At 43.4% G+C, this 24,749-nt stretch overlaps 1 protein-coding gene across 1 annotated transcript in view; it reads right to left on the bottom strand.

The window, feature by feature from the left end:
• The window catches only part of CHN2 (chimerin 2), a 153,760-nt gene extending 144,311 nt beyond the window's left edge, over positions 1-9,449 (bottom strand). The window contains exon 1 of the mRNA XM_083468388.1: positions 8,619-9,449. Coding sequence (XP_083324514.1) covers positions 8,619-8,667 — 49 coding nt within the window. The 5' untranslated portion in view covers positions 8,668-9,449. The remainder of the gene's footprint in view (positions 1-8,618) is intronic.
• Positions 9,450-24,749: the final 15,300 nt, after the last annotated feature.

The following is a 24,749-nucleotide window of genomic DNA, read 5'->3' as shown; positions in this document are numbered from 1 at the left end:
TCTGGGAAGTTTTCCAGGCCTGTGTTCTAGTTTAAAACTCCCTGTTGTTCTTTCCTTTGAACAGCGACCCTAATGGTGCAGAGAAGTCGAGCTCTGTGGAACAGCACTACTGTTATACAGTGGTACCTCGGTTTACGAACTTAATCCGTTCCAGAAGCCCGTTCTTAAACTGAAACCGTTCTTAAACCGAGGCGTGCTTTCCCTAATGAGGCCTCCCGCCGCTGGTGCCCTTCCGCCGTTCGGATTCCGTTCTTAAACCGAGGTAAAGTTCTCAAACTGGGACACTATTTCGGGTTTTGCGGAGTTTGTAAACCAAATTGTTCTTAAACCGGACTGTTCTTAAACCGAAGTACCACTGACAAAGAAAAAACCCTTCTTCTTGCCAGCTGGCCCAGTTGCCTAGTCTGGAATGGTCCAACACAAAACCCTTCACAGGGTTCCTGTCCCCATGGAGGGAGCCCTATGTGTGCACATCTGTCTGTATATAAAGGTAAAGGGACCCCTGACCATTAGGTCCAGTTGTGGCTGACTCTGGGGTTGCGGCGCTCATCTCGCTTTATTGGCCGAGGGAGCCGGCGTACAGCTTCCGGGTCATGTGGCCAGCATGACTAAGCTGCTTCTGGAGAACCAGAGCAGCACACGTAAACACCGTTTACCTTCCCGCTGGAGCGGTACCTATTTATCTACTTGCACTTGACGTACTTTCGAACTGCTAGGTTGGCAGGAGCAGGGACCGAGCAACAGGAGCTCACCCCATGACGGGGATTCGAACTGCCGACCTTCTGATCAGCAAGTCCTAGGCTCTGTGGTTTAACCCACAGCGCCACCCACGTCCCTATATAGGCCCCTCTATATTGGCATCTTGGGAGTGGGGCTAGCTGCATGTGCTTGAAAGCCCCATCACACGTTTGGTACCTACAGATACTACATGCAGAGTGTTAAGATAGTTTTATACTACGGCCAGATCATGCATATATGTGTTTGTGTGTCGGTAAATGAAGCACCGATGAAAGCTTCCATCTCAGCGCAGTCACCTTTTGTCTGTTATGTTGCCATTGTTTCATTAGGTTTTAAAATGATGACTGATGTGATTTTAAAGAATTATAGGTATTCTTTGGTATGGTTTGTTTGCTACAGTTTTTTCAGCAGAATGCACAGTGTAGATGTACTTGAAGGGAATAAATTCTTGAAAAAACAATTATATTGTGGGTAGAGGAATTTCATGTGCTCTCTATAAGACAATTCCAAAACCACTTTTCACCTCTGCAGGTTGAAGTCTCCTATGTTGAAGCTTTTTTCTAACATTGTGAATTGAAATATTTTTTTCAGAAATCTCTGGAAATTGATATAAGGAGCCAGGGGTCAGCAAACTTTTTCAGCAGGGGGCTGGTCCACTGTCCCTCAGACCTTGTGGGGGGCCGGACTATATTTTGAAAATAATAATGAATGAATTCCTTTGCTCTACAAATACATTTTCCTGAGCTACACATATGTAGATCTATCACAATATCTGACCTGTATTTTAAGTTGCCTCGTTTTATTACTTCATCGGTCTTTTGGCTAAAATCAAGGGTAGTATTTGTCCTTACAAGTTGTTTCATTTTATGTAACATAGAAGGATTTCTAAAAAGAAAATCCAAGTAACCACTAGAGTTTGGCACCCGCCGGAGAAGGCAAAGTAGTTTTGGGGAAAGAACTATTCAATCACGTTTTTCTTGGAAAAGCCAATTTGACTTCCAGAAACCCTTAGTTTCTATGTATTATGTAAACAGAGTATTCTTTTATTTTGCCCAAGGTATTTCCTATATTTCCATTGCTACCTCCCAGCTGAATTCAAAATTCTGTAGAAGCTCTCCATAACAGCCCAAGAGGGGAACAGATGAAGAACTTTTGAATTAGGAATGACCCATTTGGTACTCAACAAGGAGTCAGCCAGGAAATCCTCCTGAAAACCAACCTGCACATATGCCAGCCTTCTCCAGCTTAGTGCTTTGCAGCTGATGTTGGACTCCAAGTCCCATCAGCCCCAGCTAGCCCTGCCAATAGTCAGAGAAGATGCAAGTTGGAGTCCAAAACATATGGAGGGCACCAGGTCGGGGAATCCTGATCTAGCCTACTCTGCCAGTGGTTCTCCAGGACTTCCAACAGCAGGCTTTCCAAATCACACTCTACCTGTTTCTTGGAACTGGAAATAACCGCAACTGAATCTGGGGCCTTCTGCACCCAAACTACAACTTCTGCCATTAATATATTGTTCCTTCCCTTAAGCACATTAGTCAACTGAGACCCCTATTGCCCAAAGGCGCAAGCCAGCCTCTCAAGGGCACTTACTAGACTGGTATTACTTCCTAATCAGCAGAGTGTGATTGGCTAAGCCCAGGTTTCCTCAACCTCAGCCCTCCAGATGTTTTGAGACTACAATCCCCATCATCCCTGACCACTGGTCCTGCTAGCTAGGGATCATGGGAGTTGTAGGCCAAAAACATCTGGAGGGCCGAGGTTGAGGAAGCCTGCTCAAGCCTATTTGCTTCAGGAAGCACAAGAATTATTAGAATAGGAACTCTACCTGCATAGTTTGTGGCATCCTTAACGTCAAGAAGATGTGTAGATTCTTAACTTCAAGAAGATTTGCAGAATATAAAGTTTTATTAAGAATAAGGTAAGTGCATGTATACTGCTGTTAGAGACTTAAGGGGACTTCCTGGTATACTACCCTGTAAGAGGGCAGGTTCTTTCTCAGTAATTAATCCCAGCTCACCACTGGGGATCCTGACAACATGTTGTAACAAATGGTGGTTCATAACTGTGGCGACCCTTCCAGGGGTCTCACCCTTCACTTTTCCACAGGCAGACCTTAAGCACCATTTCAAATCAGGCCTCCCACCACCACCACCAACAGCACCTCACAATAGGGGAAAGACCTATATACCAGGTGCAGTTCAGATAATACTTATATTCTTTTATTTTCACATGCTAATTTCATGCACAGCTTGAATGGGAAGACCCATTTAACCTTCTCATACAGATAGGAGGGTTTCTGGGGACCTAGAGCACACAGATGGCTCTAGAGATATCACACGGCACCAAAACATCCTTGTTCTGAAACATGCATTTAATGTCCCGACTAAATCCTTAAAAGTTCAGGTATAATATAGCTTCGTTTGAGCCTGGTCTTTCACTCTAGCCATCATAGTTTAGCTGAAAAATCATGGCATGTGCTAAGGGCTCAGCAAACTTTTTCAGCAGGGGGCCGGTCCACTGTCCCTCAGACCTTGTGGGGGGCTGGACTATATTTTTTTGGGGGGGGGGAATGAATGAATTCCTAACCCTAACCCTAAACCACAAATAACCCAGAGATGCATTTTAAGTAAAAGGACACATTCTACTCATGTAAAAACACACTGATTCCCAGCTCATGTCACATGCCATGAAAAATGTCCTTAGTCTTGCAAATTTGTCACAAAAGTTATTAGTCCCAAGAAATGCATGTGAGCATGTGTGTATCTTTCTATATTTATACCTTAAAATGAAACTTTTTTTTTACAATTTTTCTCTACATGGATCATACCCCCCCAACTGTCCCGATTTAAGTGGGACAGCCCATATTTGGGGATGTGCTCTCGTGCAAGTCACATGACTCACGCAGGAGCACAGCCTCAAAAGGTGAGCATCCTGATTTTAGTATTGGGCAAGTGGGAAGGTAAGTCAGTCAAAGAGGCTGGGTTGTGCCTTTACACTGCAGCTAGAACATCTGCACAAGCTACTGTTCGTGTGCAGCAGGTCACAGGATCAGGCAAAATGCTGAACCACTTCTAGCACAGCTACCAGAGCAAAAATTCCTAACCCAAACCATATCTAGTAGCACACAATTTTTCACCTGATTGCTCAGGCCTTTCATCTATGCAATGCATGCTAGCTATAAATACATCAAGTGGAAGACAGAATAATTTCATGCCTTTTGGAATTACAAAAAGGAGAATCAAAATGATAACTGATAGATAGGTGACAGCATGGATGCCTCCATCCCGGAGCAGTTTCTGCCCTCTCAACAATAATTTGGAAAGTGTTTAGGTGTGATGTGATTAAAATGGCATTTGGAATTATAAGAGTAGGTAATAAACGTATGCAGATGTAGATTACCTTTGTGTCTATTATGTCTTATACATTCCAAACAAGTTTTTAATTAAGCACGCTCAGAATTAACGAATCCTGCCTTGTAATTTGCCACTTTTTGCCTAGGACTAGTTGTAATTGTGCTCTGGCAAGCACCCAAAGGGCAAAACTACCCAAGCTTGTCAGGATCAAGCCCACAGCAAGTGTTGAACTGATATCCTGAGGAATGTGAAATAGGTATGTGAAGAAACTAGGGCATTTCAGAGACCAGTTGTGCCAGCTGATCTCTTTAGGCAAGATTGAGCAGTTGCCTAATACTTCTAAAAGCTTCCAGGCCAGTCTTGGTTGCTCATTTCAGCAAAGAGGGTCACCTCCAGACAACCTATTGAACGTTCATCCCGATTTGTTTGCAGTGAGGTTAGACAAGGTCACATGATGCGACTGTTATTCCACACTGTAGTGTACATTTTCCCATCACATTCCCTATCGCAAATAGTCCAGTAATTCTGAGAAGCAGGTTTGTTGCACAAAAACTCCACATCAATTTCAATTGCCCAATCTGCATTCGATTGCCAGCACAAAGTCAAAGAGAAACTGCATTGATGCCATTCTGTCTGGTCTGCTGCCCTGAGTACTCTGTTTTTTACCTACCATACACTTTGGTAGGTGCAACCTGCTTTTTACCTACCATTCAGAAAGCGTATCTAATTATTCCGAACCAAAAAGAATCCACTATATTGTTTCATTTTATTTCAATTATAAAGATATGGCTTGATCTTTGAGGCGCAGTTTGCAGCTTTTGGGGGGAGTTGGTGTGCCAATTTTTCACCCTAGTTCTCCTACTGCTTGTTAAATGAATGCTCCCTGAATGGCGCATGAATGACCCCCATCTATCAAAGCAGTAGTAAGAAGAGTAACAGCCGTATTTTATATTGATTCTGTACTTTGTCCATAGAAAATGTGTCCTTTGCAAGAAGCAGAACGTCTTATGATGGAAAGTCAAATGAGAAGAAATAATTATATATAATCTGCAAAATTATTCTTCTTAAATCCAACTATGCTCTGGCTGTTCATTTTTAAAAACTGGACTATGTAGTTAGATGCTATTAGAAAATGCTCAGAAACTTGCTGAGTTCTGAGAAATAAAAACCACAGACAGCCAAAATGCAGCTGCATGAAGTCAAATACGCTGGACCCACATATACTGGAAACATCACTTAAGGGAAAAAATACTGACATTTTTACTGAAAAGTATATGAAACAGATATGGTGGTTACATCTTTTATTGGACGTACTTCTGTTTGAGTAAAGATACACTCTAAAATGAGGAATAACACCCCATCAGACATGAAACAACACAGAGCTTAAAAACTGAGGCATAGCGAGGAATACAAATGTGTTGCATTTAAGAGCAGAAATGCAGGCGGAATATTTAAAATATTTACAAATGGGAATAAGAATGTCTCGTGACATTAAGCTCTTGAACACTTAGTTAATCCTTCATACGCCAGAGTGTGATATAATTACACCAGTCCTTGAGCCCTATGGTACTATATAAACCATAGAAGCATTTTAATTTAAACATCATAAAGATGCCAAGATTTTTTTTTTCAAAAATGCCCCAAAGATTTGATTCCTCTCAACTCATCTTATCCCATGCTGCTTCACAACGACTCATAGCCACCATAAGGTCTTTGCCCCACCTCTTCCAGCTTCTGAATATGTATGGTACTCTGTATGCATCCAGATGGCTACTCTTCTGTGGTGATTCACATGCATAGAATAATTGAATTGGAGAGTTGGAAGGAACCACCAGGGTCATCTAGTCCAACTGCCTAGATTGCAGAAATCTTTTTGCCCAATATGGGGCTCGAACCCACAACCCTAATATTAAGCCTCTCATGCTCTACTATCCTGCAGGCACTCAGCAGAAATGTAGGTATATGCTAACAGTGCTCTTTAACCCTAGGGCAACAAATCCACTTTTTTAAAAAAAGAATTATTGCAGTTAGGAAAGTGATGGAGAACTGCACTGAAAAGTGAGGGGTGAATGGAGATGTGCAACTTCCCCCATTCTTGCCCCACCAGCAAGTCAGGATGCATGCTCACTGTCAAATAACTGCACCCTAAACAAATTGGAAGCAATGCTCAATAAAGACCAGACATAATCTAACTACCATGTTAGCTTTGTTCGAGCAAAACAGGAAGAATGCTGACTAAATAGGTCATCTGGAGGAGACCTGAGTGCTTCTTTTTTTCCAGTTCCACAGCATTACCCATTTCCCTCATTTTACTGTGAATTATCTTAATCTGTCTTTTGATATGTAGGCACATAAGGAAGCCTTCTGAGTAATGTAGATTAGTGGCAAGAGTATACTATCCCCATGAACAGGTTTAGTCAACATAGGAAATGCTGAAGTACAGTGGTACTTCGGGTTAAGTACTTAATTTGTTCCGGAGGTCCGTTCTTAACCTGAAACTGTTCTTAACCTGAAGCACCACTTTAGCTAATGGGGGCTCCCACTGCCACCGCACCGCTGGAGCACGATTTCTGTTCCCATCCTGAAGCAAAGTTCTTAACCCGAGGTACTATTTCTGGGTTAGCAGAGTCTGTAACCTGAAGCATCTGTAACCTGAAGCGTATGTAACCCGAGGTACCACTGTACCTCATGAGTGTCCATTGGTCTAACTCTGTATAAGACTGTCCTGTTTATTCTATTCTTTAAAAAAGCTATTGAGAAAAAGAATGGAGATAGCGCATAACTGCTAAACTTAATCATATATGAACTATCTACCTTATCTGGGTTCAAACATATCAAAAATTAGATACTGGCTTTCAGCTTTTTGAGTCCTCCTGACCTTCAGTATAAGATACAGGTTCTGAAGTTCTGGTTCATGTGAAACATGAACTTCAGCATTTTAAAAATATGTATTTTGGACTCACCACAGAAATTTCGAGCTTCTCTTGATTCAAGAATGTGTTACCTCTCCCCACGTGAATCTCACAATTTTAATGTGCAAGATTCATCACATGTTAGAGTGCTAGGTTTTTTAATTTCACAAAACAGCATTCAGTGAGAAGCTGACTAATGGGCTTTTAAACAAGCTGTTCTCAGGTGATGACTGCTTACAGCTTCATCTTGCCAAAGACACCATTCCAATTCTAGTCCTCATAAGCATACACACTGAAGTTTTCTACTACTAGCACTAATTCTTACAGCTTTAATGAAGGAAACACTTGTGTCTAATTTTATTAACGAAAAGAAAAGCTTTCAAGAAGGTGACAGAATTCTTTACTGAACATTTACAGCGGGAGTATTCAGCAGAAATAGAAAACCTTTAACTTAGGCTCCAATTCTAAACACACTTACAATGCACACACTCAATGGATGCAATGGGTCTACAGTACTTTCCAAGTAAGGAATTGCATTGTGCAGCTGCAATCCTACGTATACTTAGTAGAGAATAAGTCTATTGAAATCAGTAGGGCTGAATAAACAAGCATAGGAATCTTTGCCCACCTTTGTTTTGGGGAAAGGCATTTATAAGCTGTCTGGTTTGATAACATCACTCTCAAATCTATTCACAAAACTCAGAAGTTACAGTAAAGAATGGAATAACAAGAACCTTGATGCAGGTTGACTTGCCTTCCTCCATATTTGAGAAGCACTCTTTTCCATGTTGATCACTACTAGTTCACCTCCCAGATAATATAAGCAAGAAATTGCCACACATCACCTATGAGTTTGGCTGAGCCCTGCATGGAAGGCTTACTACCATCACACACACTAATCCACCTATGTCAGAAAATGAAGAAGAATGTGAAAGTGGGTTGCAACTGCTTGCTCCATAGGACTTGGTAATTGAACAGGTGTAATCACACTTGGGAGGAACTGCTCAGCCAAGCACAGATATTTTTAGAAACTGCTGGTGTTCCGAGCAATGACGAGAGAATGGCTTGCATTAATCAAAATAGTCATACTCCAAGTAGTGAAGTTGAAATCAATGGACTTCAGTCACGTCCATTCATTTCAAGGTGTCTACTCTGAATACGACCCCCAACGTGATTTTATCCATCTTCCTGCTTGAGCAGGCTGTGAATGTGTTAGGTATCAGAGGTTTAACGCTGGCGTCTTCCACCCACCCCCGCCCGAACGATTTACGGATCGAATCTTAACTGTCAGGTTGGGTTCAGCAACCTCTTGCAAACCAGGGATACAACCATCGACGGACACAAAAAATGGATTTAGGATGCTGCACTTTCCCACATCTATACAGGAAAGCCCGCACCTCACCTGCTCTTTTCTGTTACTCCTCCTGCCCTTTTGCATGCAAAGTGGAAGAAAGGAAAGGAAAATAACTTGGTGCCAAAGAGGTCCTCCTCGCAGCCAGGTCCGTCCATCTAACTAACATAAATAAACAGCATTCCGGAAGGCTGGGAGGTAATCAGGAGACAAATCCAGCCGTAAGGGGCGATTTAATTCACTCTTTTTTTCTTAACTTACCGGAGGAAACCGAGGAGCCCGACAAACTGGAGTTGCTGGAGGTGGCCATCCTCTTCCTCTTTGGTTCCTTAGTGACTAGCCCAGGTGCTGCTGCTACTGCTGCTGCTCTCCGGCTGCCGCCCCCGACCCATTGCAAAGTGCCGGAGCCGCGCTGAGCAAAGCAGCAGCAGCAACAGCACCCGCTACTGCCGCTGCCGCTGCTGGCACCGGGGCTCGCCTTGCCGCCCAGCCAAACAACGTGCTGCTGCTGCCGCCGCTCCGCTCGCGCCCCTTTCAGCCTCCGCGAGGCGGTGGAGAAGCCGCCCGGGCTGCCCGGCGAAGGGCCCCGCGCTGCGTCCAGTTCCTTTCTCTCCGCCGGAGAGGAGGAGGAGGAGGAGAGGAGAGACTCTGGAGCCGCCCCGCCAGCTCCCTGCCTTCGCCTTTCCCCCTTCCCTCCCTCCGCCGGAGCGCCTCACTCTTGACAAGCGAGGGAGAGAGAGCGGCTCCACCTCCTCCGCCGCCGCCGCCGCCTCAGCTCCCCTCACTCGCGCGCGCACACAAAGGAAGCGGAGGAGAGGCGCACGGGATGCGGGTTGCTGCTCTTGCCCTCAGGGCGGGCTACTGAGGGCGCCCAGCCCCAGGCGGGAAAACAAGGCGAGCGGCCGAGCACTTGCAAGCGGGCACCGGCGGCGCTGACCCAGCGGGCGCCGCTCCTTCCATGTGCCAAGGCTGGTCCAGCTTCGGGAAGCCGAGGCTGCCGGTCGCGCCGCCTCCGGGCGGGGTGGGGCGGACGGGGGGTGGGGTGGGGAGGCTAAGCCCGAGGAGGCGCTTCCTCAGGCGGCTGGCGCTGGTGTGGAAGTTCCCGGCTCTCGTGCGGAGGGAGAAAGGGTCCCGCCGCCTCCGGGCTAGGGCTCGCGCTTCTCCCCCCCCCCAAGTCTTCTTTCATAATTCACTTTATGGGAGTCTCTCTCGGCATCTCCCATTCCCCCAAGCAGACTCCGAACAAACATAACAAGCTGCGTTTGCCACAAGATCATAGGAACATGCTGTTTTCTTTCTGTAAAACTAGCAGCCTTTTGTTTATGTGTCCCTGCCTTCCTTCAGTTACCTGCAGGGTTTTCCCTCCCTCGGAGAGGCAGGGCAGCCGTCTGCTGTTGCCTCCGGATTGCCTAGATCAAAAAGGAGGGCTGGTCTGCAAGAGCCCCCTCTGCAACTCTTCTTGCCAGTTGGGGTCGATCAGTGTCGGATTTACGTATAAGTTGAACAAGCTACAGCTTAGGGGGCCCCCCACCCTAACCCCCCAAAAAATTAAAGGAGAAAAACATCTGGATGTACATTCTCGAAATATAAGATAAAAAACAAATAAAATAAAACCTACATACAGCAACAGTGTGTTGTGTTGTTTTGGCTCCTATGGTGTAAGTAATGGGCCCTGCCTGCTCCCTAAAATATCCCTGGTTTGCTCATTTCTATATATAGAGTGCCTACATTCTGCGTGGACTTGTTGCATGGCAACATGTGCAAATGGCTTTAGATACCTATTAGCTCCATAAATCACCATATAGCATATATTCAACACAAAAAAAACAGCGACAATTTGTTGACAAAGGACAGCTGGACATATAAAGGGCCCCATTACCTTCAGTAGCTTAGGGCCTCATCAAACCTAAATCTGGCCCTGGGATCGATTCCCTCCATTGCAAGCACTGCACATGGTCTTATTTATATTATATTATATTATATTATATTATATTATATTATATTATATTATATTATATTATATTATATTATTAATTTCTTTATACTCCTGTAATAGTGGCCGTGCTCATTCATGAGGAAGGCTTCGGGAGTAAACGTGAGGGGAAATCCACACCCGCTGCCTTGCAGGACATCTTTGGGAGAAGAAAAGGCTATGGAAGAAACCCTACACAAATCCGGAATGGAGCCCCAAAGGAGGTTGGGTGGTGCCATGTTCACCTCCTTCTGGCAACTAGCTGCAGCCAGGCTGGTGTCAAACATATCTCTGCTTTCCTTTGGACCTTATCAGCAAGGCCGAGAAGACAGCCCAGGACCTCCATACACACTGCCCAGGCTTGCAGGGAGGCCACTTTTTGTGCCACTAAAACAACACAGGAAGCAGCAGTTACAAGCTGCCAGTCTCTGCAGCCACAGCAGCTGCTGTGATTCTCCAGCGGTTTGACTGGATTAATATACTGTATTTAAGATAATCTCCCCAACCAAAAAACGATCAGTTTAGACATGACTTACATTAACGTGCCTTTGTACTGTCTACAGCACACCTATGACTGCAGAATATGCCCCAGATATAGTACTGTAGTTTTGACAGCTAGAATACCTCCTTTGGTTACTGTTATTGTTACATTTTGAAAGTTAAATTTAAACACCCAAGAAGAACCCTGCTGCAGCACCCTGTTCACAGTAGCCAACCAGTTGCCTCTAAGAAGTTCACAAGAAGGACATGAGCAGAGCAGCGGTGCCCCTGTTTGTTCTCCTCAGAAACAGGTATTCCGAGACATACTGTATCGGATCCTAAAGTCAAAGGAGCCCTTCCAAAAAAAGAAAAGAAAAGGGAGGAAGGGGTTTGCTTGTTTGCAACTCTAACTGTAAAATGAAATGCAGATGCAAAGTGGCCAGGAAGAATCTCACAAGAGCCATGCTACCTTTTTTTTGATGCGCTGTTTCAATTCCCAGAATTTAGCCTTGGGAAATTTACATATAGTGTAATGATGTTCTCGGCAATACTGACATCCAATACAGGCCTCGAAATCTTTTCCAGAAGAAGCTCATTTTAGTTTTTCAGTTCGTAGACTGCAGAGGTTTCCTCCACAACAGGCATTAAGCTGTGACTGCCATTTGAACACAGAGTGTTCTTTCCCTGCCTTCCATTGTATCTTTTGAAACTGCCACCACGCACCTTTTTATTATTATTTATTAAATATGCATACCGACCGCTCTTCACCTAAAGATCACGGGGCGGTTCACAAAATGAAAACACAAAATATATAATAAAATAAAAACAAAAAAATAAGGCTGAGATCTGACAGTGAAATATATGTGCTTGCTTTGCTAATTGCTAGCCCTTCACCGATATGTACAATACAGCATTGCTTTATTTCTAATTGAATGAAACACTGTCTGTATAGGGAACAGTTATGGAACAGTTCAGGAACCCCTCTGGTGGCAGCTCAGTATAGCTCATGCAATAAACTATTTAGTTACTGGTAATGTCTGCTACCACACCAGGTTCAAGGTTCTGGTAGTAATACACAAAGCCCTGAATAACGTATGCCCAGGTTCCCCTGTACAGCCCAAGTCAATTGCTTTATGGACCAGAAGCATGACTCATGTCAATGCAGAGTTTTGCTCTCAGTGTTGTTTGTGGGTCCATCTATATGAAGTTAGATAGGCACAGTCCCTACTGAGATGCATGGTCAAAATGGTTTTACAGTCGTACCTTGGTTTTCAAACAGTTTAGTTCTCAAACGTTTTGGCTCCTGAATGCTGCAAACCCAGAAGTGCCTGCTCCAGTTTGTGAACTATTTTTGGAAGTCAAACGTCCGACGGGGCTTCCGGAGTTTCTGATTGGCTGTAAGAGCTTCCTGCATCCAATCAGAAGCCGTGCTTTGGTTTCCGAATGTTTTGGAACTTGAACGGACTTCCGGAACGGATTCTGTTCAACTTCCAAGGTACGACTGTATTTCAAAAAGCCTTTACAACCTGAATGCTTCTCAAATGTTCTGGTTTTTTTTATTTTTTAGGGAAATAGATTTCAAAGACAGGAGTGCCTGGCGTGCTCTGGTCCATGGGGTCACGAAGAGTCGGACACGACTAAACGACTAAACAACAGATTTCAAAAGAAAAACCTGCACACACCACACAAATAGCATCCATATTAAATGGGAAACATTCAACATCATGAAATCGATGGGTCAAAGAAAGCCACAGCAGACTGCTAAAAGAAACAAAAGGTAATCTCAGTATGAATAAAAATGCAAAATTAGTTTGTTGTGCAATATAATAAACAGTCTTCTCTGTTAACACTTTACTGCACAAGTTACCAAGGGTAATCTCTAAAGTGACATCTTTGCTACCAACAGTTTGAAAATGCCCATGAGGCTTTTCCAGACAATCAGTCAATAACACATGCCGCAATGTTTTAAAAGTCCCTTCAAATGTCAATAGCATAATATCCCATGTGGACAATAGCCATGCTGGTGCAGATCCCTTTGACTTAGTTAAATGAGGGAGGCTGAGCAGAACAGGTAGATTACCTGCTTCCAAATTAACGATTCACGCAACTCTCTTTTTCTTCATATATCTCTGGTTGAGTCCTCTGAAGCTGAAGATACACAGCAGCAAGAGCATACCACCTCAAGTTTAGAAAATAATGCAGTCACGTGCAGAGAGGAAATTAACGCTGTTCACTTATGACATCATATATAAGCGCCTTCTCTACGGTGGCACCTTGAAATGATGGAGTTTGTAATTTAGTTATATTCCCTTAGTATTAAGAAGTTCCCCTGAAATTCACATGATCCAGGTCCAGAGGCATTCAAGTTGCTGCAAAAGTTTTGCATTAAAGGCTCTGAAGAATGAAGTTGCTTCAAGTCATTCCCTCATTCCTCTAGCTTGACTGTAGACCAGTTATAGACCTGGTTTATAAATCTCCTTATCCTCAGAGGTGAGTGAAATCACTATATCTTTCTATGCAGCTTGAAGATGTTCCTCTTTGCCCAGACCTTTGCAGGGCTCTGAGCTTTTGTATCCAGCTGTGAAATTATTAGTGCAGGCTTGTTGTATCGCTGAGATTGTACTGGAGCCTTTAACTGTGATATATGGTTTTAATTTTTGCTGTTTCAATGGTATTGGGATTTTCTATTGTTAGCTGCCCTGAGATCATATGTGATGAAGGGTGGGACAGAAATGAAATGAGCAGATAAATAATAAAATTAATAAATATAATGTCCAAATAAGTTCCTATTTACATTCCGCAGTCATAATTAATTTGCTATATATTGGGTGCAAGCACTGCATTTTTCCTAAGGTTCAAATTGCTGTGATTTGAGTGCAGGGGAAATGCGATGTCCTTAACAACGGAATCACAGCCTTGAGGCAAGACTAGTAGAGGGCACAGAGAGAAAGAAATGTACATATATTTCACACAGAAAACAATGTGCAGAAAGGCCCACCGAGAAGCAAAATTGGGAGAATCGGGTAAAAGGATGAGATGTGCATTTTGTGAAACTCAGAGAACCTTTTCATCAGCACCGAATATCTACTCCTTGCAACTAATGTCTCCAAAATTGTCTATAGCAATTTCCTGGCCTTGCTGCATTTCTTACCTGCATTTCCAAAGCATTACTAGGGGAGTGTATATGAGGGTGTGCATCAATATCTATGCCACACAGCAGACATGGTGCCAAAACTGCATTGACATTATGCCAGCATTGCAGCCTGACTATAGAAGCACAAAGGTTTTGGATCAATTTGCTGATACTCTGTTCTGGGTGCCCTGAGACTGAATGTCCTTCCCCACATCACCGATGGATATACTGTATCCCTTCTATATTTAACACTTTCTCTTTTGCAAGCTATGAGTTTACTGACAGACTGGAAAATAAATATGTTCCTCAATCTGATATTTACTTCTGTTGGTGTTAATTAACTCATTTATTTCAGCTCTATTTTTAAATTCAGTTTATCGGTCAAATCCAGCCCATGACTAGCTGTGCAGTGCAAGCCAGTTCACCCATGCACCTTCTTGTCAATCAACTTTGAGATAATAGATGGTGGAGGGCTAAAATACTTGTCTGTCTGTCTGTCTGTCTGTCTGTCTGTCTGTCTGTCTCTTATGCCTACTGCTACTCAGCAGCACTGAGAATTCCACACTAATAAATATCCAGGAAAACAAATGTATACATAAGGTATGAAGTGTATACAGCTAGATAAAGGCTGTGAAGTGTCAATTCACGGCAACATGTTGGAAATATGGGGAAAGTCCATAAAGAGGGCAGAGGGAACAAGAGCTGTAAGAGTTAAGAGATCCATAACCGCTGACCATGTGCTGTAAGAAAAAATGGAGAAAGGAAGCAGGAAAGTGTTGTGGCACCAAGGTAACATGACTATACTCTGCCTGTTTAGCCTCATACACTTCCATTTCCCCCCCCCCCACGCTTCCTAAACTAGTTTTTCTGCTATTGTAATTAGCAGCAGCCAATGCTGGCTTAGCTGCCCACTTCAGGTCGCAATTAACTCATAATAAGCACGTCACAAATCTTAACCTGACTCCCCTTGATTATTTTTGTTCATGTGGTAAGATAAATATCTATGATGGCTGATCTATGACGTCAGTTGCCTACTGACTCTACAAACTCTGGGTAAATTAAGAGCATAAAACATTCCACAGGCTGTGCATAACAAAGAAAGCAATATGATTAAGAAGTGTATTTCAAGAGGAAGGTAAAACAACAAAGGAGGAATGCAATTTTTATGTAAAGCCTAAAAACAATCTCAACCCCAGCTCAAAAGATTATGTTGTTCCCTATCAAGATCGTTGTCCTCCAAGTGATTACAAAATCAAGGAAAAGCTGAGCTCCTATAAACAAGAAGGCAATGTGGTAAAGAATGCCAGAGGAAAGCATGCAAGCAGGAATCCAAAACTAAAGCAGAGAATATTCTTTATGCTGGGAACTTGGGACAAGAAAGTGTGGGGCCAGAAGGACTGCCAGTATTCCTTCTTAGTGGTAGCACCCTAGTTGTGGAATGGTCTCTCTAGAGCAGTGTTTCCCAACCGGTGTTCCGCGGCACACTACTGTGCCGTGAGACATTGGCTGGTGTGCCGTGGGAGGGAGGCGGGCGAGTCGGGCGGTGAGAGGCGGCGGCGGCGAGGATCCGCGTCGAGCCGGGGGCGGCTCCGCGGTGGTGGTGCCGAGCGGCGGGGCAGCGCGTGCAAAAGGGAGGAGCGCGAGACAGCGGAGGAGGAGGAGGCCGGCATGTCCGGGCAGCAGCAGCAACAACAGCAGCAGCAACTCCCGGCCACGGCTCCTCAAGCCCCGCCGCCGCCCCCTCCTCCGCCCGCTATCGCCGCCACCACCACAACAGCCGCCGCCGCCTCAGTTGCCGCCGTCCCTCAGTCCCTCGCTCTGCTGCCTCCTCCCACCCCCAAAGCTTGGAGGTTCCCCGGCAAGGGGGAGGGAAAAAAACTTTCACTTTCGTGCGTCCCTCCCGGCGTGACGCTGCGCGCTGACGTCACGGGGCGGGGCTTTAATGGTGGTGTGCCGCGAGATTTTTTTTCAGTAAACAGGTGTGCCGTTGCCCAAAAAAGTTTGGGAAACACTGCTCTAGAGGTGCCTTCTTTATGGCAATTGCAACATCAAGTGACGACTTCTTTAAAAGGCTTAACATCTGTGTTTTTAATATTCTGAACCACAGTTGTTATGCTCTATATTAGCTGGTCATCTGCTTTTATTATGTTATAACCATGTTATTGGGTAGTTTACAAAGGTCCGTATAGTTAAAGCTATGGTTTTCCCAGTAGTGATGTATGGAAGTGAGAGCTGGACCATAAAGAAGGCTGATCGCCGAAGAATTGATGCTTTTGAATTATGGTGCTGGAGGAGACTCTTGAGAGTCCCATGAACTGCAAGAAGATCAAACCTATCCATTCTGAAGGAAATCAGTCCTGAGTGCTCACTGGAATGACAGATCGTGGAGCTGAGGCTCCAATACTTTGGCCACCTCATGAGAAGAGAAAACTCCCTGGAAAAGACCCTGATGTTGGGAAAGATTGAGGGCACAAGGAGAAGGGGACGGCAGAGGACTAGATGGTTGGACAGTGTTCTCGAAGCTACCAGCATGAGTTTGACCAAACTGTGAGGCAGTGGAAGACAGGAGTGCCTGGCGTGCTCTGGTCCATGGGGTCATGAAGAGTCAGACACGACTAAACAACAACAACAATGTAAATATAGAAATAATAATAATAATGGCAAACTTCTGCAGCTTCTGACTGTGAAATGGATCAAGAAGGCTAGGACACCTATTTCCTATGTCCCACCAGAGGAGAGGTAGGTGTGAATGTCAACCCACAAAAGCATTTCAGGAGGCAAGGTTCAGTTCTTGAGTGAGATACACAGAAAGAAGCAAGTAGGGAAGCAAGTTCTGGAAAGTGTATTTCTGGAGGTTGCTCTCTCTGGAGCTGATGTGGCGGAGCCATTCCTCCACCCATGTACAACTTGTATATTTGCAGATCATTGCAGATTTTACAACATGGTCAAGGAGCTGTCAGGCATGGAATGCCCGGAATGAGGAATTAACTCTCTATTGTCAAAAGTACACTTACCAGATAGAGAAAGGTATGTCCATCAGTCCTATGTCTCTCGGCTGCTCCTAGGTGTGCATCCGATGAGGCATTTGCTGCAACAGAGAGGCCCTAACCCCAATCTTGGCTTGTGTATCTCCCCTACCCAAACTGCACACAAGCAGGCAAAGACTATGCCGATGTGTAACTTGTCTCTGCTCCTCCCACTTTAATCCTCTCCTGGTTCTGGGAGAAGTGGAGCAGAATAGAATAGGAGGTGGAGGTGTGGAAGCCAGCCCTTGAATCCAAATCAGCCAGACCTATCCTTCTCCCTGCAACTGTTATTTATTCTCCAATCCTTCAGCTTCTCCTGCCTCTGTCTCTGGTGTCCTGGCTGTTACAGGTTCCCCCAGTTCACTGATCCCTTATTCCACATCAAGTCTCCAACCCCCTTCTCCCACTGCCCACTGCCCACTCAGTATCTAGCCAGTCCCTGATAGCCAGTCCACCATAAATCTTCAGTGGTCTCCTTCCAAAGAAAGCCAAACACAGGTAAGTGCTGTACCCCTGGAATTTATCACAACTTGGAGAAGGGATGGGCAACAGTAACTACACAAAAGGGGGAACTTCTGTGTGAGTCCTGTGTACACAATCCTTCGAAGGCCTAACTAGCCTACAGTCATGTAGCTCTGCCTGGTTGGGAGTTAATGCAGAGGGATTAGTTCACAGGGTGAAGACATATTAGTCATTGTGACTTAAGGTGGGAGATTCAGCAGTCAAACCCAATACAGTGGTAGCTTGGGTTACATACACTTCAGGTTACAGACTCCGCTAACCCAGAAATAGTGCTTCAGGTTAAGAACTTTGCTTCAGGATGAGAACAGAAATCATGCCCCGGTGGCGCGGCGGCACCAGGAGGCCCCATTAGCTAAAGTGGTGCTTCAGGTTAAGAACAGTTTCAGGTTAAGAACGGACCTCCGGAACAAATTAAGTACTTAACCCGAGGTACCACTGTACATATTCTTGTTAGTTAGCATGAAAGGTGTCTAAGAGCACAGAGCTGTATTGCTGATAGGCAGAGCCTTGGACCACAGAAATGCAATTGGTAGAGAGGGCTCTGTGTGATGTCATTTCCCCTGCTTCCCTGAGGGGAAAGGATCATGTAGTACAGTAATTTCCTGCTTCTTTCTCTCTATCTCTCTCAGACCAGCCATATAAAAGGATGTATGTTTGCTTGCTCCAGCTATAGACAAATGGCCGAAGCTGTTTCTACTGTAAATTTAAGTATTTTACCTGCTGCTGTAGCTGAGAACCAATACAAAACTATGAGTAAGTAAATCATGTTTTAAACTTACTTTTGAGTCAGTTGTCTGTGCTTTGTTAAGATGGATAAGGGGAGTCAGCTTGCTTCTCAACTGGACATTCAAAAGAGGGCTACACAGCCTATTCTCATACACTTTGGTATTGCTGCTAAAGGTGGGACTGTAAACTCTGTTCAGCTCACACACATGGGCACCTAAAGAGATAAAGTTGTTGTTGTGATTGTAAAATCTGCACTGGTCATTGATTGAGCAGCATAGCTACTTTCTAATCCTCATTTCTACATAACACAAGCAGACTGTGAGGCTCAAGGGTCCTTTTAGCTTCATAGTACATGAAAACGTACTGAAAAGACTACTGCACAATCTAGCCTTGAGGCTATATTTGTATGGGAGTTTCTCCTTGTAATGCATCTCCTTTTACTTTCACATCACACATTTCAAACATTGTTTCCATAATCTTTAAGAGGAGCTCTTACGTTTTATGACTCCATCTCATTCATGTAAAATATGAGGATGAAACCTCCCCTTGACTCAATCATAAGATGTCTGACAGGCAATTGTTTCTGAGTGAAAGCAAAGGAAATGTAAAGTTATGTGAGGAACATTTTTGTCAAGAGAGAGAGAGGGCGAGAGAAAATCTTCCAGATGGTTGGGAAATAAGTAATTATTCATGTCCACTTATGTTTGAAATGTTTAGGTTTTCTTTCCTTTGCCCTCCTTTTAAATGTTTCAGACTGAGAACAATTTGTCACCTAATATATTGTTATGTGTTTGTGGGGGGGTCAGATTCCTATGAGTTTGGTATGTTTGTGTTAAAACTGTGGCCAGCCCACTAGCTTCTGCACTCAGTATGTGTTAGAACTGGCATAGGCAAACTCGGCCCTCCAGATGTTTTGGGACTACAACTCCCATCATCCCTAGCTAACAGGACCAGTGGTCAGGGATGATGGGAATTGTAGTCCCAAAACATCTGGAGGGCCAAGTTTGCCTATGCCTGTGTTAGAATTTTAAGTCCAGTGAGTGGAAGGATTTAATTAAGCCCTTTGTGTTAACCTGGATGCCAGATTCCTGCATGCTAAACTGGATGCAAGACCCATGTGTGTATTTGAGCTGTATGCTAGGCGCTGTTAACTCTCTGGAATTAGCATGTGTAACTTGTCAAATTTCATAGGACATTTCTTAGTCCCAGGAAATCAACCTGTGTTAAAAGATAATTAAGTCAGACTAATCCCCTCTGAGGTGTTAGTTAGGGGTAATGGGCCATTGGCACAACAACAGATCAAAGGGATGGAGCCTCTGCCTGCTTAGGTTAGCAAAGTTAGAGTGTTATGTGTCCTAATGGTATAGTGGTGGTGGCACTTATTCAGATAGAAGAAGAGTTTGGATTTGATATCCCGCTTTATCAGTATCCGAAGGAGTCTCAAAGCGGCTAATATTCTCCTTTCCCTTCCTCCCCCACAACAAACACTCTGTGAGGTGAGTGGGGCTGAGAGACTTCAGAGAAGTGTGACTAGCCCAAGGTCACCCAGCAGCTGCATGTGGAGGAGCAGGGAATCAAACCCGGTTCACCAGATTACAAGTCTATCACTCTTTTTTTTTATATATAAAGATATTTATTGAGATTTTAAACAGTAAAAAAAACCTTCACACACAGAATAAAACAGAAAAATACATTAAAATACATTAAAAAAGAAAAAAAACCTAAAAAAGATAAGAAAAAGGCGAAAAAAGAAAAGAGCATTAAAAAGACATAAAAATCCAATTTTTTACTTGTTATTTTCATAACCCTTCTTCCTGACTTCCTCACAACTCCCTTTTTTGTGTTCCTTTTTACACAACCATATTCAGCAAATATCTTACCCTCTTTCAAATCTTGATCTATATTATAGATTTCAACCCAATGTGTCTCCAATTCTTCCTTTTATATCCTTTTGTTTATATTTGACACAATGTAATCTAATTTTTTTTTCCACCCTTGTCTTTTGAAACTTTTGTTACCTACTCCTTTTACCTATGTCACTGATGCCACATTGTCTTAATATCTTGCATCATTTTAACATTCCAACATTTTAACATTTTAACACTCCGATATTTTACAATGTTTTTGCAAATAGTCTTTAAACTTCTTCCAGTCCTCTTCCACTGACTCTTCTCCCAGGTCTCGAATTCTGCCAGTCATTTCTGCCAATTCACAAGTCTATCACTCTTAACCACTACACCACACTGGCTCTCATAGAATAGGAAATGCTCGGGGACGACGACGACAAAAAATGGTGGGTCAGGGAGGGTTACTTGGGGGGGGAGAGAGTGAGAAATGTTCCTATTTTCATCCGAGGAATGTTGGAGGGTGTGCACTTTTCAAAAAGCCAACAGGTATTATTGTTGCCGTATTGGTTTTGCACAGTGAATGCTTTATAGTCGTACCTTGGATCCCGAACGCCCTGGAACTTGGACGATTTTTGGCTCCCGAATGCCGCAAACCCAGAAGTGATTGTTCTGGTTTGCGAACATTATTTTGGAACCTGAACATCCAACGGGGCTTCCGCGGCTTCTGATTGGCTGCAGGAGCTTCCTGCAGCCAATCAGAAGCTGCAATTTTGTTTTCAAACATTTGGAAGTTGAACGGACTTCCGGAACGGATTCCATTCAACTTCCAAGGTATGACTGTATTTGAAATAAGTGGTGAGAATTGGTATTTTTCTTGTCCAGAAGAAACCTACTGAAAACTAGACTTCATGTTGGCAGAGGAGTTGTGTTGAGAGAGAAAAAATGTTTTTCTTTTAATTTGTGATCTTAGCTTTTTTAAAATAAAAAACAACCCCTAAAAGCAAGTTAAAAGCACAATTTCTCTGATTGTTTATATATAATACACACAATGCAGGCGCTGAATTCAAGATTGCTAGGCCTGGAAGTGCCATCATATTTTTTGTTGGTGCCAGTGAACTGTTTTAGCTGCACAGTATATTTTATAAATGTAAAGTGTAAATATGACAAATAGGGTTTTTTGTACGCATATGCATAATATAGATATACTTGTCAGGGAGCTGCGGTTGGCAGTGGCTCTACGGCAAAGTCACATTTATAGATGCTTGCTATGTGAAATGACTTTCCCCAAGAATGGAATACAGGGGGAAATTGCATCGAACATTGCTTAGTCTATCACTGTACCATTATAGGAAACCATACTTGATTAAATTCTGTCTCCTGGCCTGCGTAACTGTGAAAGGTACAGGGACCCTTTTACACAGATGCATGTCATTTGGCATATGTTCACACCATAATATCTTGATCCTAATAAACTTATTACTTGGATTTAAGGCCTATTGTTTTCAAAAACATCGCCTTGGGCACAAAGCTGTAGGTGGCATGAAAGGATATCATGACTAATTTATGAATGCAAAATAGTCAAACACAATGATAATACATAGTTGCAGTTGGGTAGCAATCTAGATATTGCCAGCAGGCACTGGCAGTGTTAATGGCACTCTCTCTCTCGACAGGCCTTTAATTAAATGTGAAAGGACAACATAGTCCATGGTTCTCTTACTATAACAGCATAGAGACCGACTACTAACCAGGTAGTCTTGGACTTCTGCAGATGAGACTCAGAATTTGTTCATAACAGAATAAGTTGCATAAGTTGTTTGCTTACATTTTGAATTTTCATTTTAATAGCTTACAAGAATTTAGTGATAGCAGCAGTAGCTTGCGGTAATCCAGCAAATTTGCACCAATTTGGCACAATCCAGCAGGATATGAATGAATGTGGATAGGTTGTCTCAGACCCTCCAAGTGTCCCTATTTCCCAGAGACAGTCCCTGATTTACAGAAGCCGTCCCAGTTTCTGATTTCATCCCAGAATGTCCCGCTTTTCCTTAGGACCTCCCTATTTTCATTGGAGAAATGTTGGAAGGTATGGAGTTATCCGATCCTCAAGCCATCTGAAGGCAGCCCTGTATAGGGAAGTTTGTTTGTTTTTTTAAAAAAAGGTTTAATGTTTTATTATGTTTTTATACATGTTGGAAACCGCCCAGAGTGACTGGGGGCAACCCAGTCGGATGGGCAGGGTAGAAATAGCAAAACTTTTATTATGGAATAAGACATCGTTACTTCAATTGGAAAAATGTTGGAGGGTATGCTGTCTGTGTAAGTGCAGCACCTTGAACAGGCAAGGGCACACCTGCATGCACGCATTTTATGTGCATATGATATTTCCAACATCCTACTGAATGCTTATGGAGGACAGGGAAAGGAAGCACCAACCCGTTGGCGCCTCCTTCACATATTCAGAGGAGCTTGTGTCCCCAATGAAATTTCATATTTAATTATGCACTAAAAGAAATGAAAGGCACACCAAAACGGCTGTAAATAAGCAGATACCTGTAAATAAAATAAAATATATAGGTTATGAGTTCAGCTGAAATGAATGGCTCTATAAATATACATAATGGGAATCGCGTGGTCCAGTCCTGCACAGATTCTAGGTTAGGGTAAATGTATAATGTATTATCTTAAGAAATGTGTTTTCCTCATTGTGGGGTGCTCCAGAATAGGGTGAGTGTGTGTGTGTGTTTTATGTACTCCCCCTCTGATTTCTCATTATAATGTTGGAATGTGGTTCACCCAACTCATCTAAGGCCTTGACTTTGGCCTATAATCATCATGGTAATTTGTCCTTTTTAAAATTATTAGAGCCTCTTTATTGGAGGTTACTGCCCACACACTTTGGCTGCGCTCTTGGCTTGTGTGGTGGCACCTCAGTAAAACCTCGTCTTACTGTTTATAGCAGAGTATTTCCCTGGCGGCAGATGACAAGAGCAGTAGCCACAGTCAAAGTCCTCAGTCAAGAGTCTCTTTATTGCTTGACTGGTTGCAAAAGCATTTCTATTACAAATATATACAAACTATTTACATGCCTTCTATATATCTCCAGCACAGTATAAACTCAACGTGTATGTGTGCTTTCCTTGTGCTAGAATTGCAGCTTGCAGCTTGCAACTTCCTCCTTTTAAATGCACCTCCAGCTGCCACAAATTAAGCTGCCACACACTGAAGAAAATTCGGGAACGCTTTTTAAAGTTTAAAGGAACCTTACCTGTTTTGTGAAGAATGTATTCCTAACACTCTTCACACCTATGAACATGCCTATATTGAAGGCGGTTCCACAGGATTCTGAACTTGCATGCAATTTGTGGCATGTGGCAATGATGTATGTGAGACACATGTATGTCATCCAGATGTGACTTATGACATCCCAGATGCAGCTTCTTAGTACTGGTGCAGCTTCTATGTACATGTATAAGAACTGAAAAACCTATGCAGTGGTACCTCGGGTTAAGTACTTAATTCATTCCGGAAGTCCGTTCTTAACCTGAAACTGTTCTAAACCTGAAGCACCACTTTAGCTAATGGGGCCTCCTGCTGCCGCCACGCCGCCGGAGCACGATTTCTGTTCTTTTCCTGAAGCAAAGTTCTTAACCTGAAGCACTATTTCTGGGTTAGCGGAGTCTGTAACCTGAAGCGTATGTAACCTGAAGCGTATGTAACCTGAGGTACCACTGCACCTTAGTGATATATTGTAAAAACTTGACTTTGAAGTTTCCTGAAAATACCACTTTGGAGATGCCCTCTAAACTGGGATTTCATAATGTGTTGGTTGTGAAGGGGTCCTTAGAAAAAACTCAGTGCTTTTCTGATTTGGAATAAGGGTACATAAATTAGGCTGCACAGAAGGTCTTAGTGATCAAATAGTGATCAAAGCATTTTCTCTTTGTCTAGCATCCATGTGCCACCATCAATGTGAAGCCATATTCATATTGGAACTTGCTTATATAATTTTCCTTGTTTTTCTAAACTGTGAATGCTTTTGCCACATCTTCTGTCAAGGCTGTCTAAACCAGGGGTCAGCAACCTTTTGCAGCAGGGGACCGGTCCACCCTCCCTCAGACCTTGTGGGGGGCCGGGCTATATTTTGAAAAAAATAATGAACGAATTCTTGTGCCCCACAAATAACCCAGAGATGCATTTTAAATAAAAGGACACATTCTGCTCATGTAAAAACATGCTGATTCCCAGACCGTCCGCGGGCCGGATTGAGAAGGTAATTGGGCCAGATCCAGCACCCGGTCCTTAGGTTGCCCACCCCTGGTCTAAACTGATATGCTCCGCAATGCCTATTAGTGAAAATTAAATGAACTTTTACTAATGCAGCACTAATGACATTATTAAATATCCATTCTAAGTGTTAAATACTTTGTTCTCAGGAACACAGAGGGCTGCCAGGATAGATTTTGATGTTGTTGAAGCGGGTTGTCATGGGACATCTTATTTATAGCAGGTTGGTTGTGTTTCTCTTCGACATTGCATTGGGGCAGAGGCTTCACCCAGTTATTTCTGTCATTAGAATATGGAATGATGAGCTTTAATATAAGCTTCAGTTGCTGAAAATAAGATGCCCCTTATTACATTCCACTAACTGAGCAATTTCCTTGCAGTTTCTGTGGATTATTAACT

The sequence above is a fragment of the Podarcis liolepis genome, assembly GCF_965112155.1.
Source record: "Podarcis liolepis genome assembly, chromosome: 12".
NCBI classification, from domain to species: Eukaryota; Metazoa; Chordata; class Lepidosauria; order Squamata; family Lacertidae; genus Podarcis; species Podarcis liolepis.
This window is presented reverse-complemented; position numbering and strand designations above follow the sequence as displayed.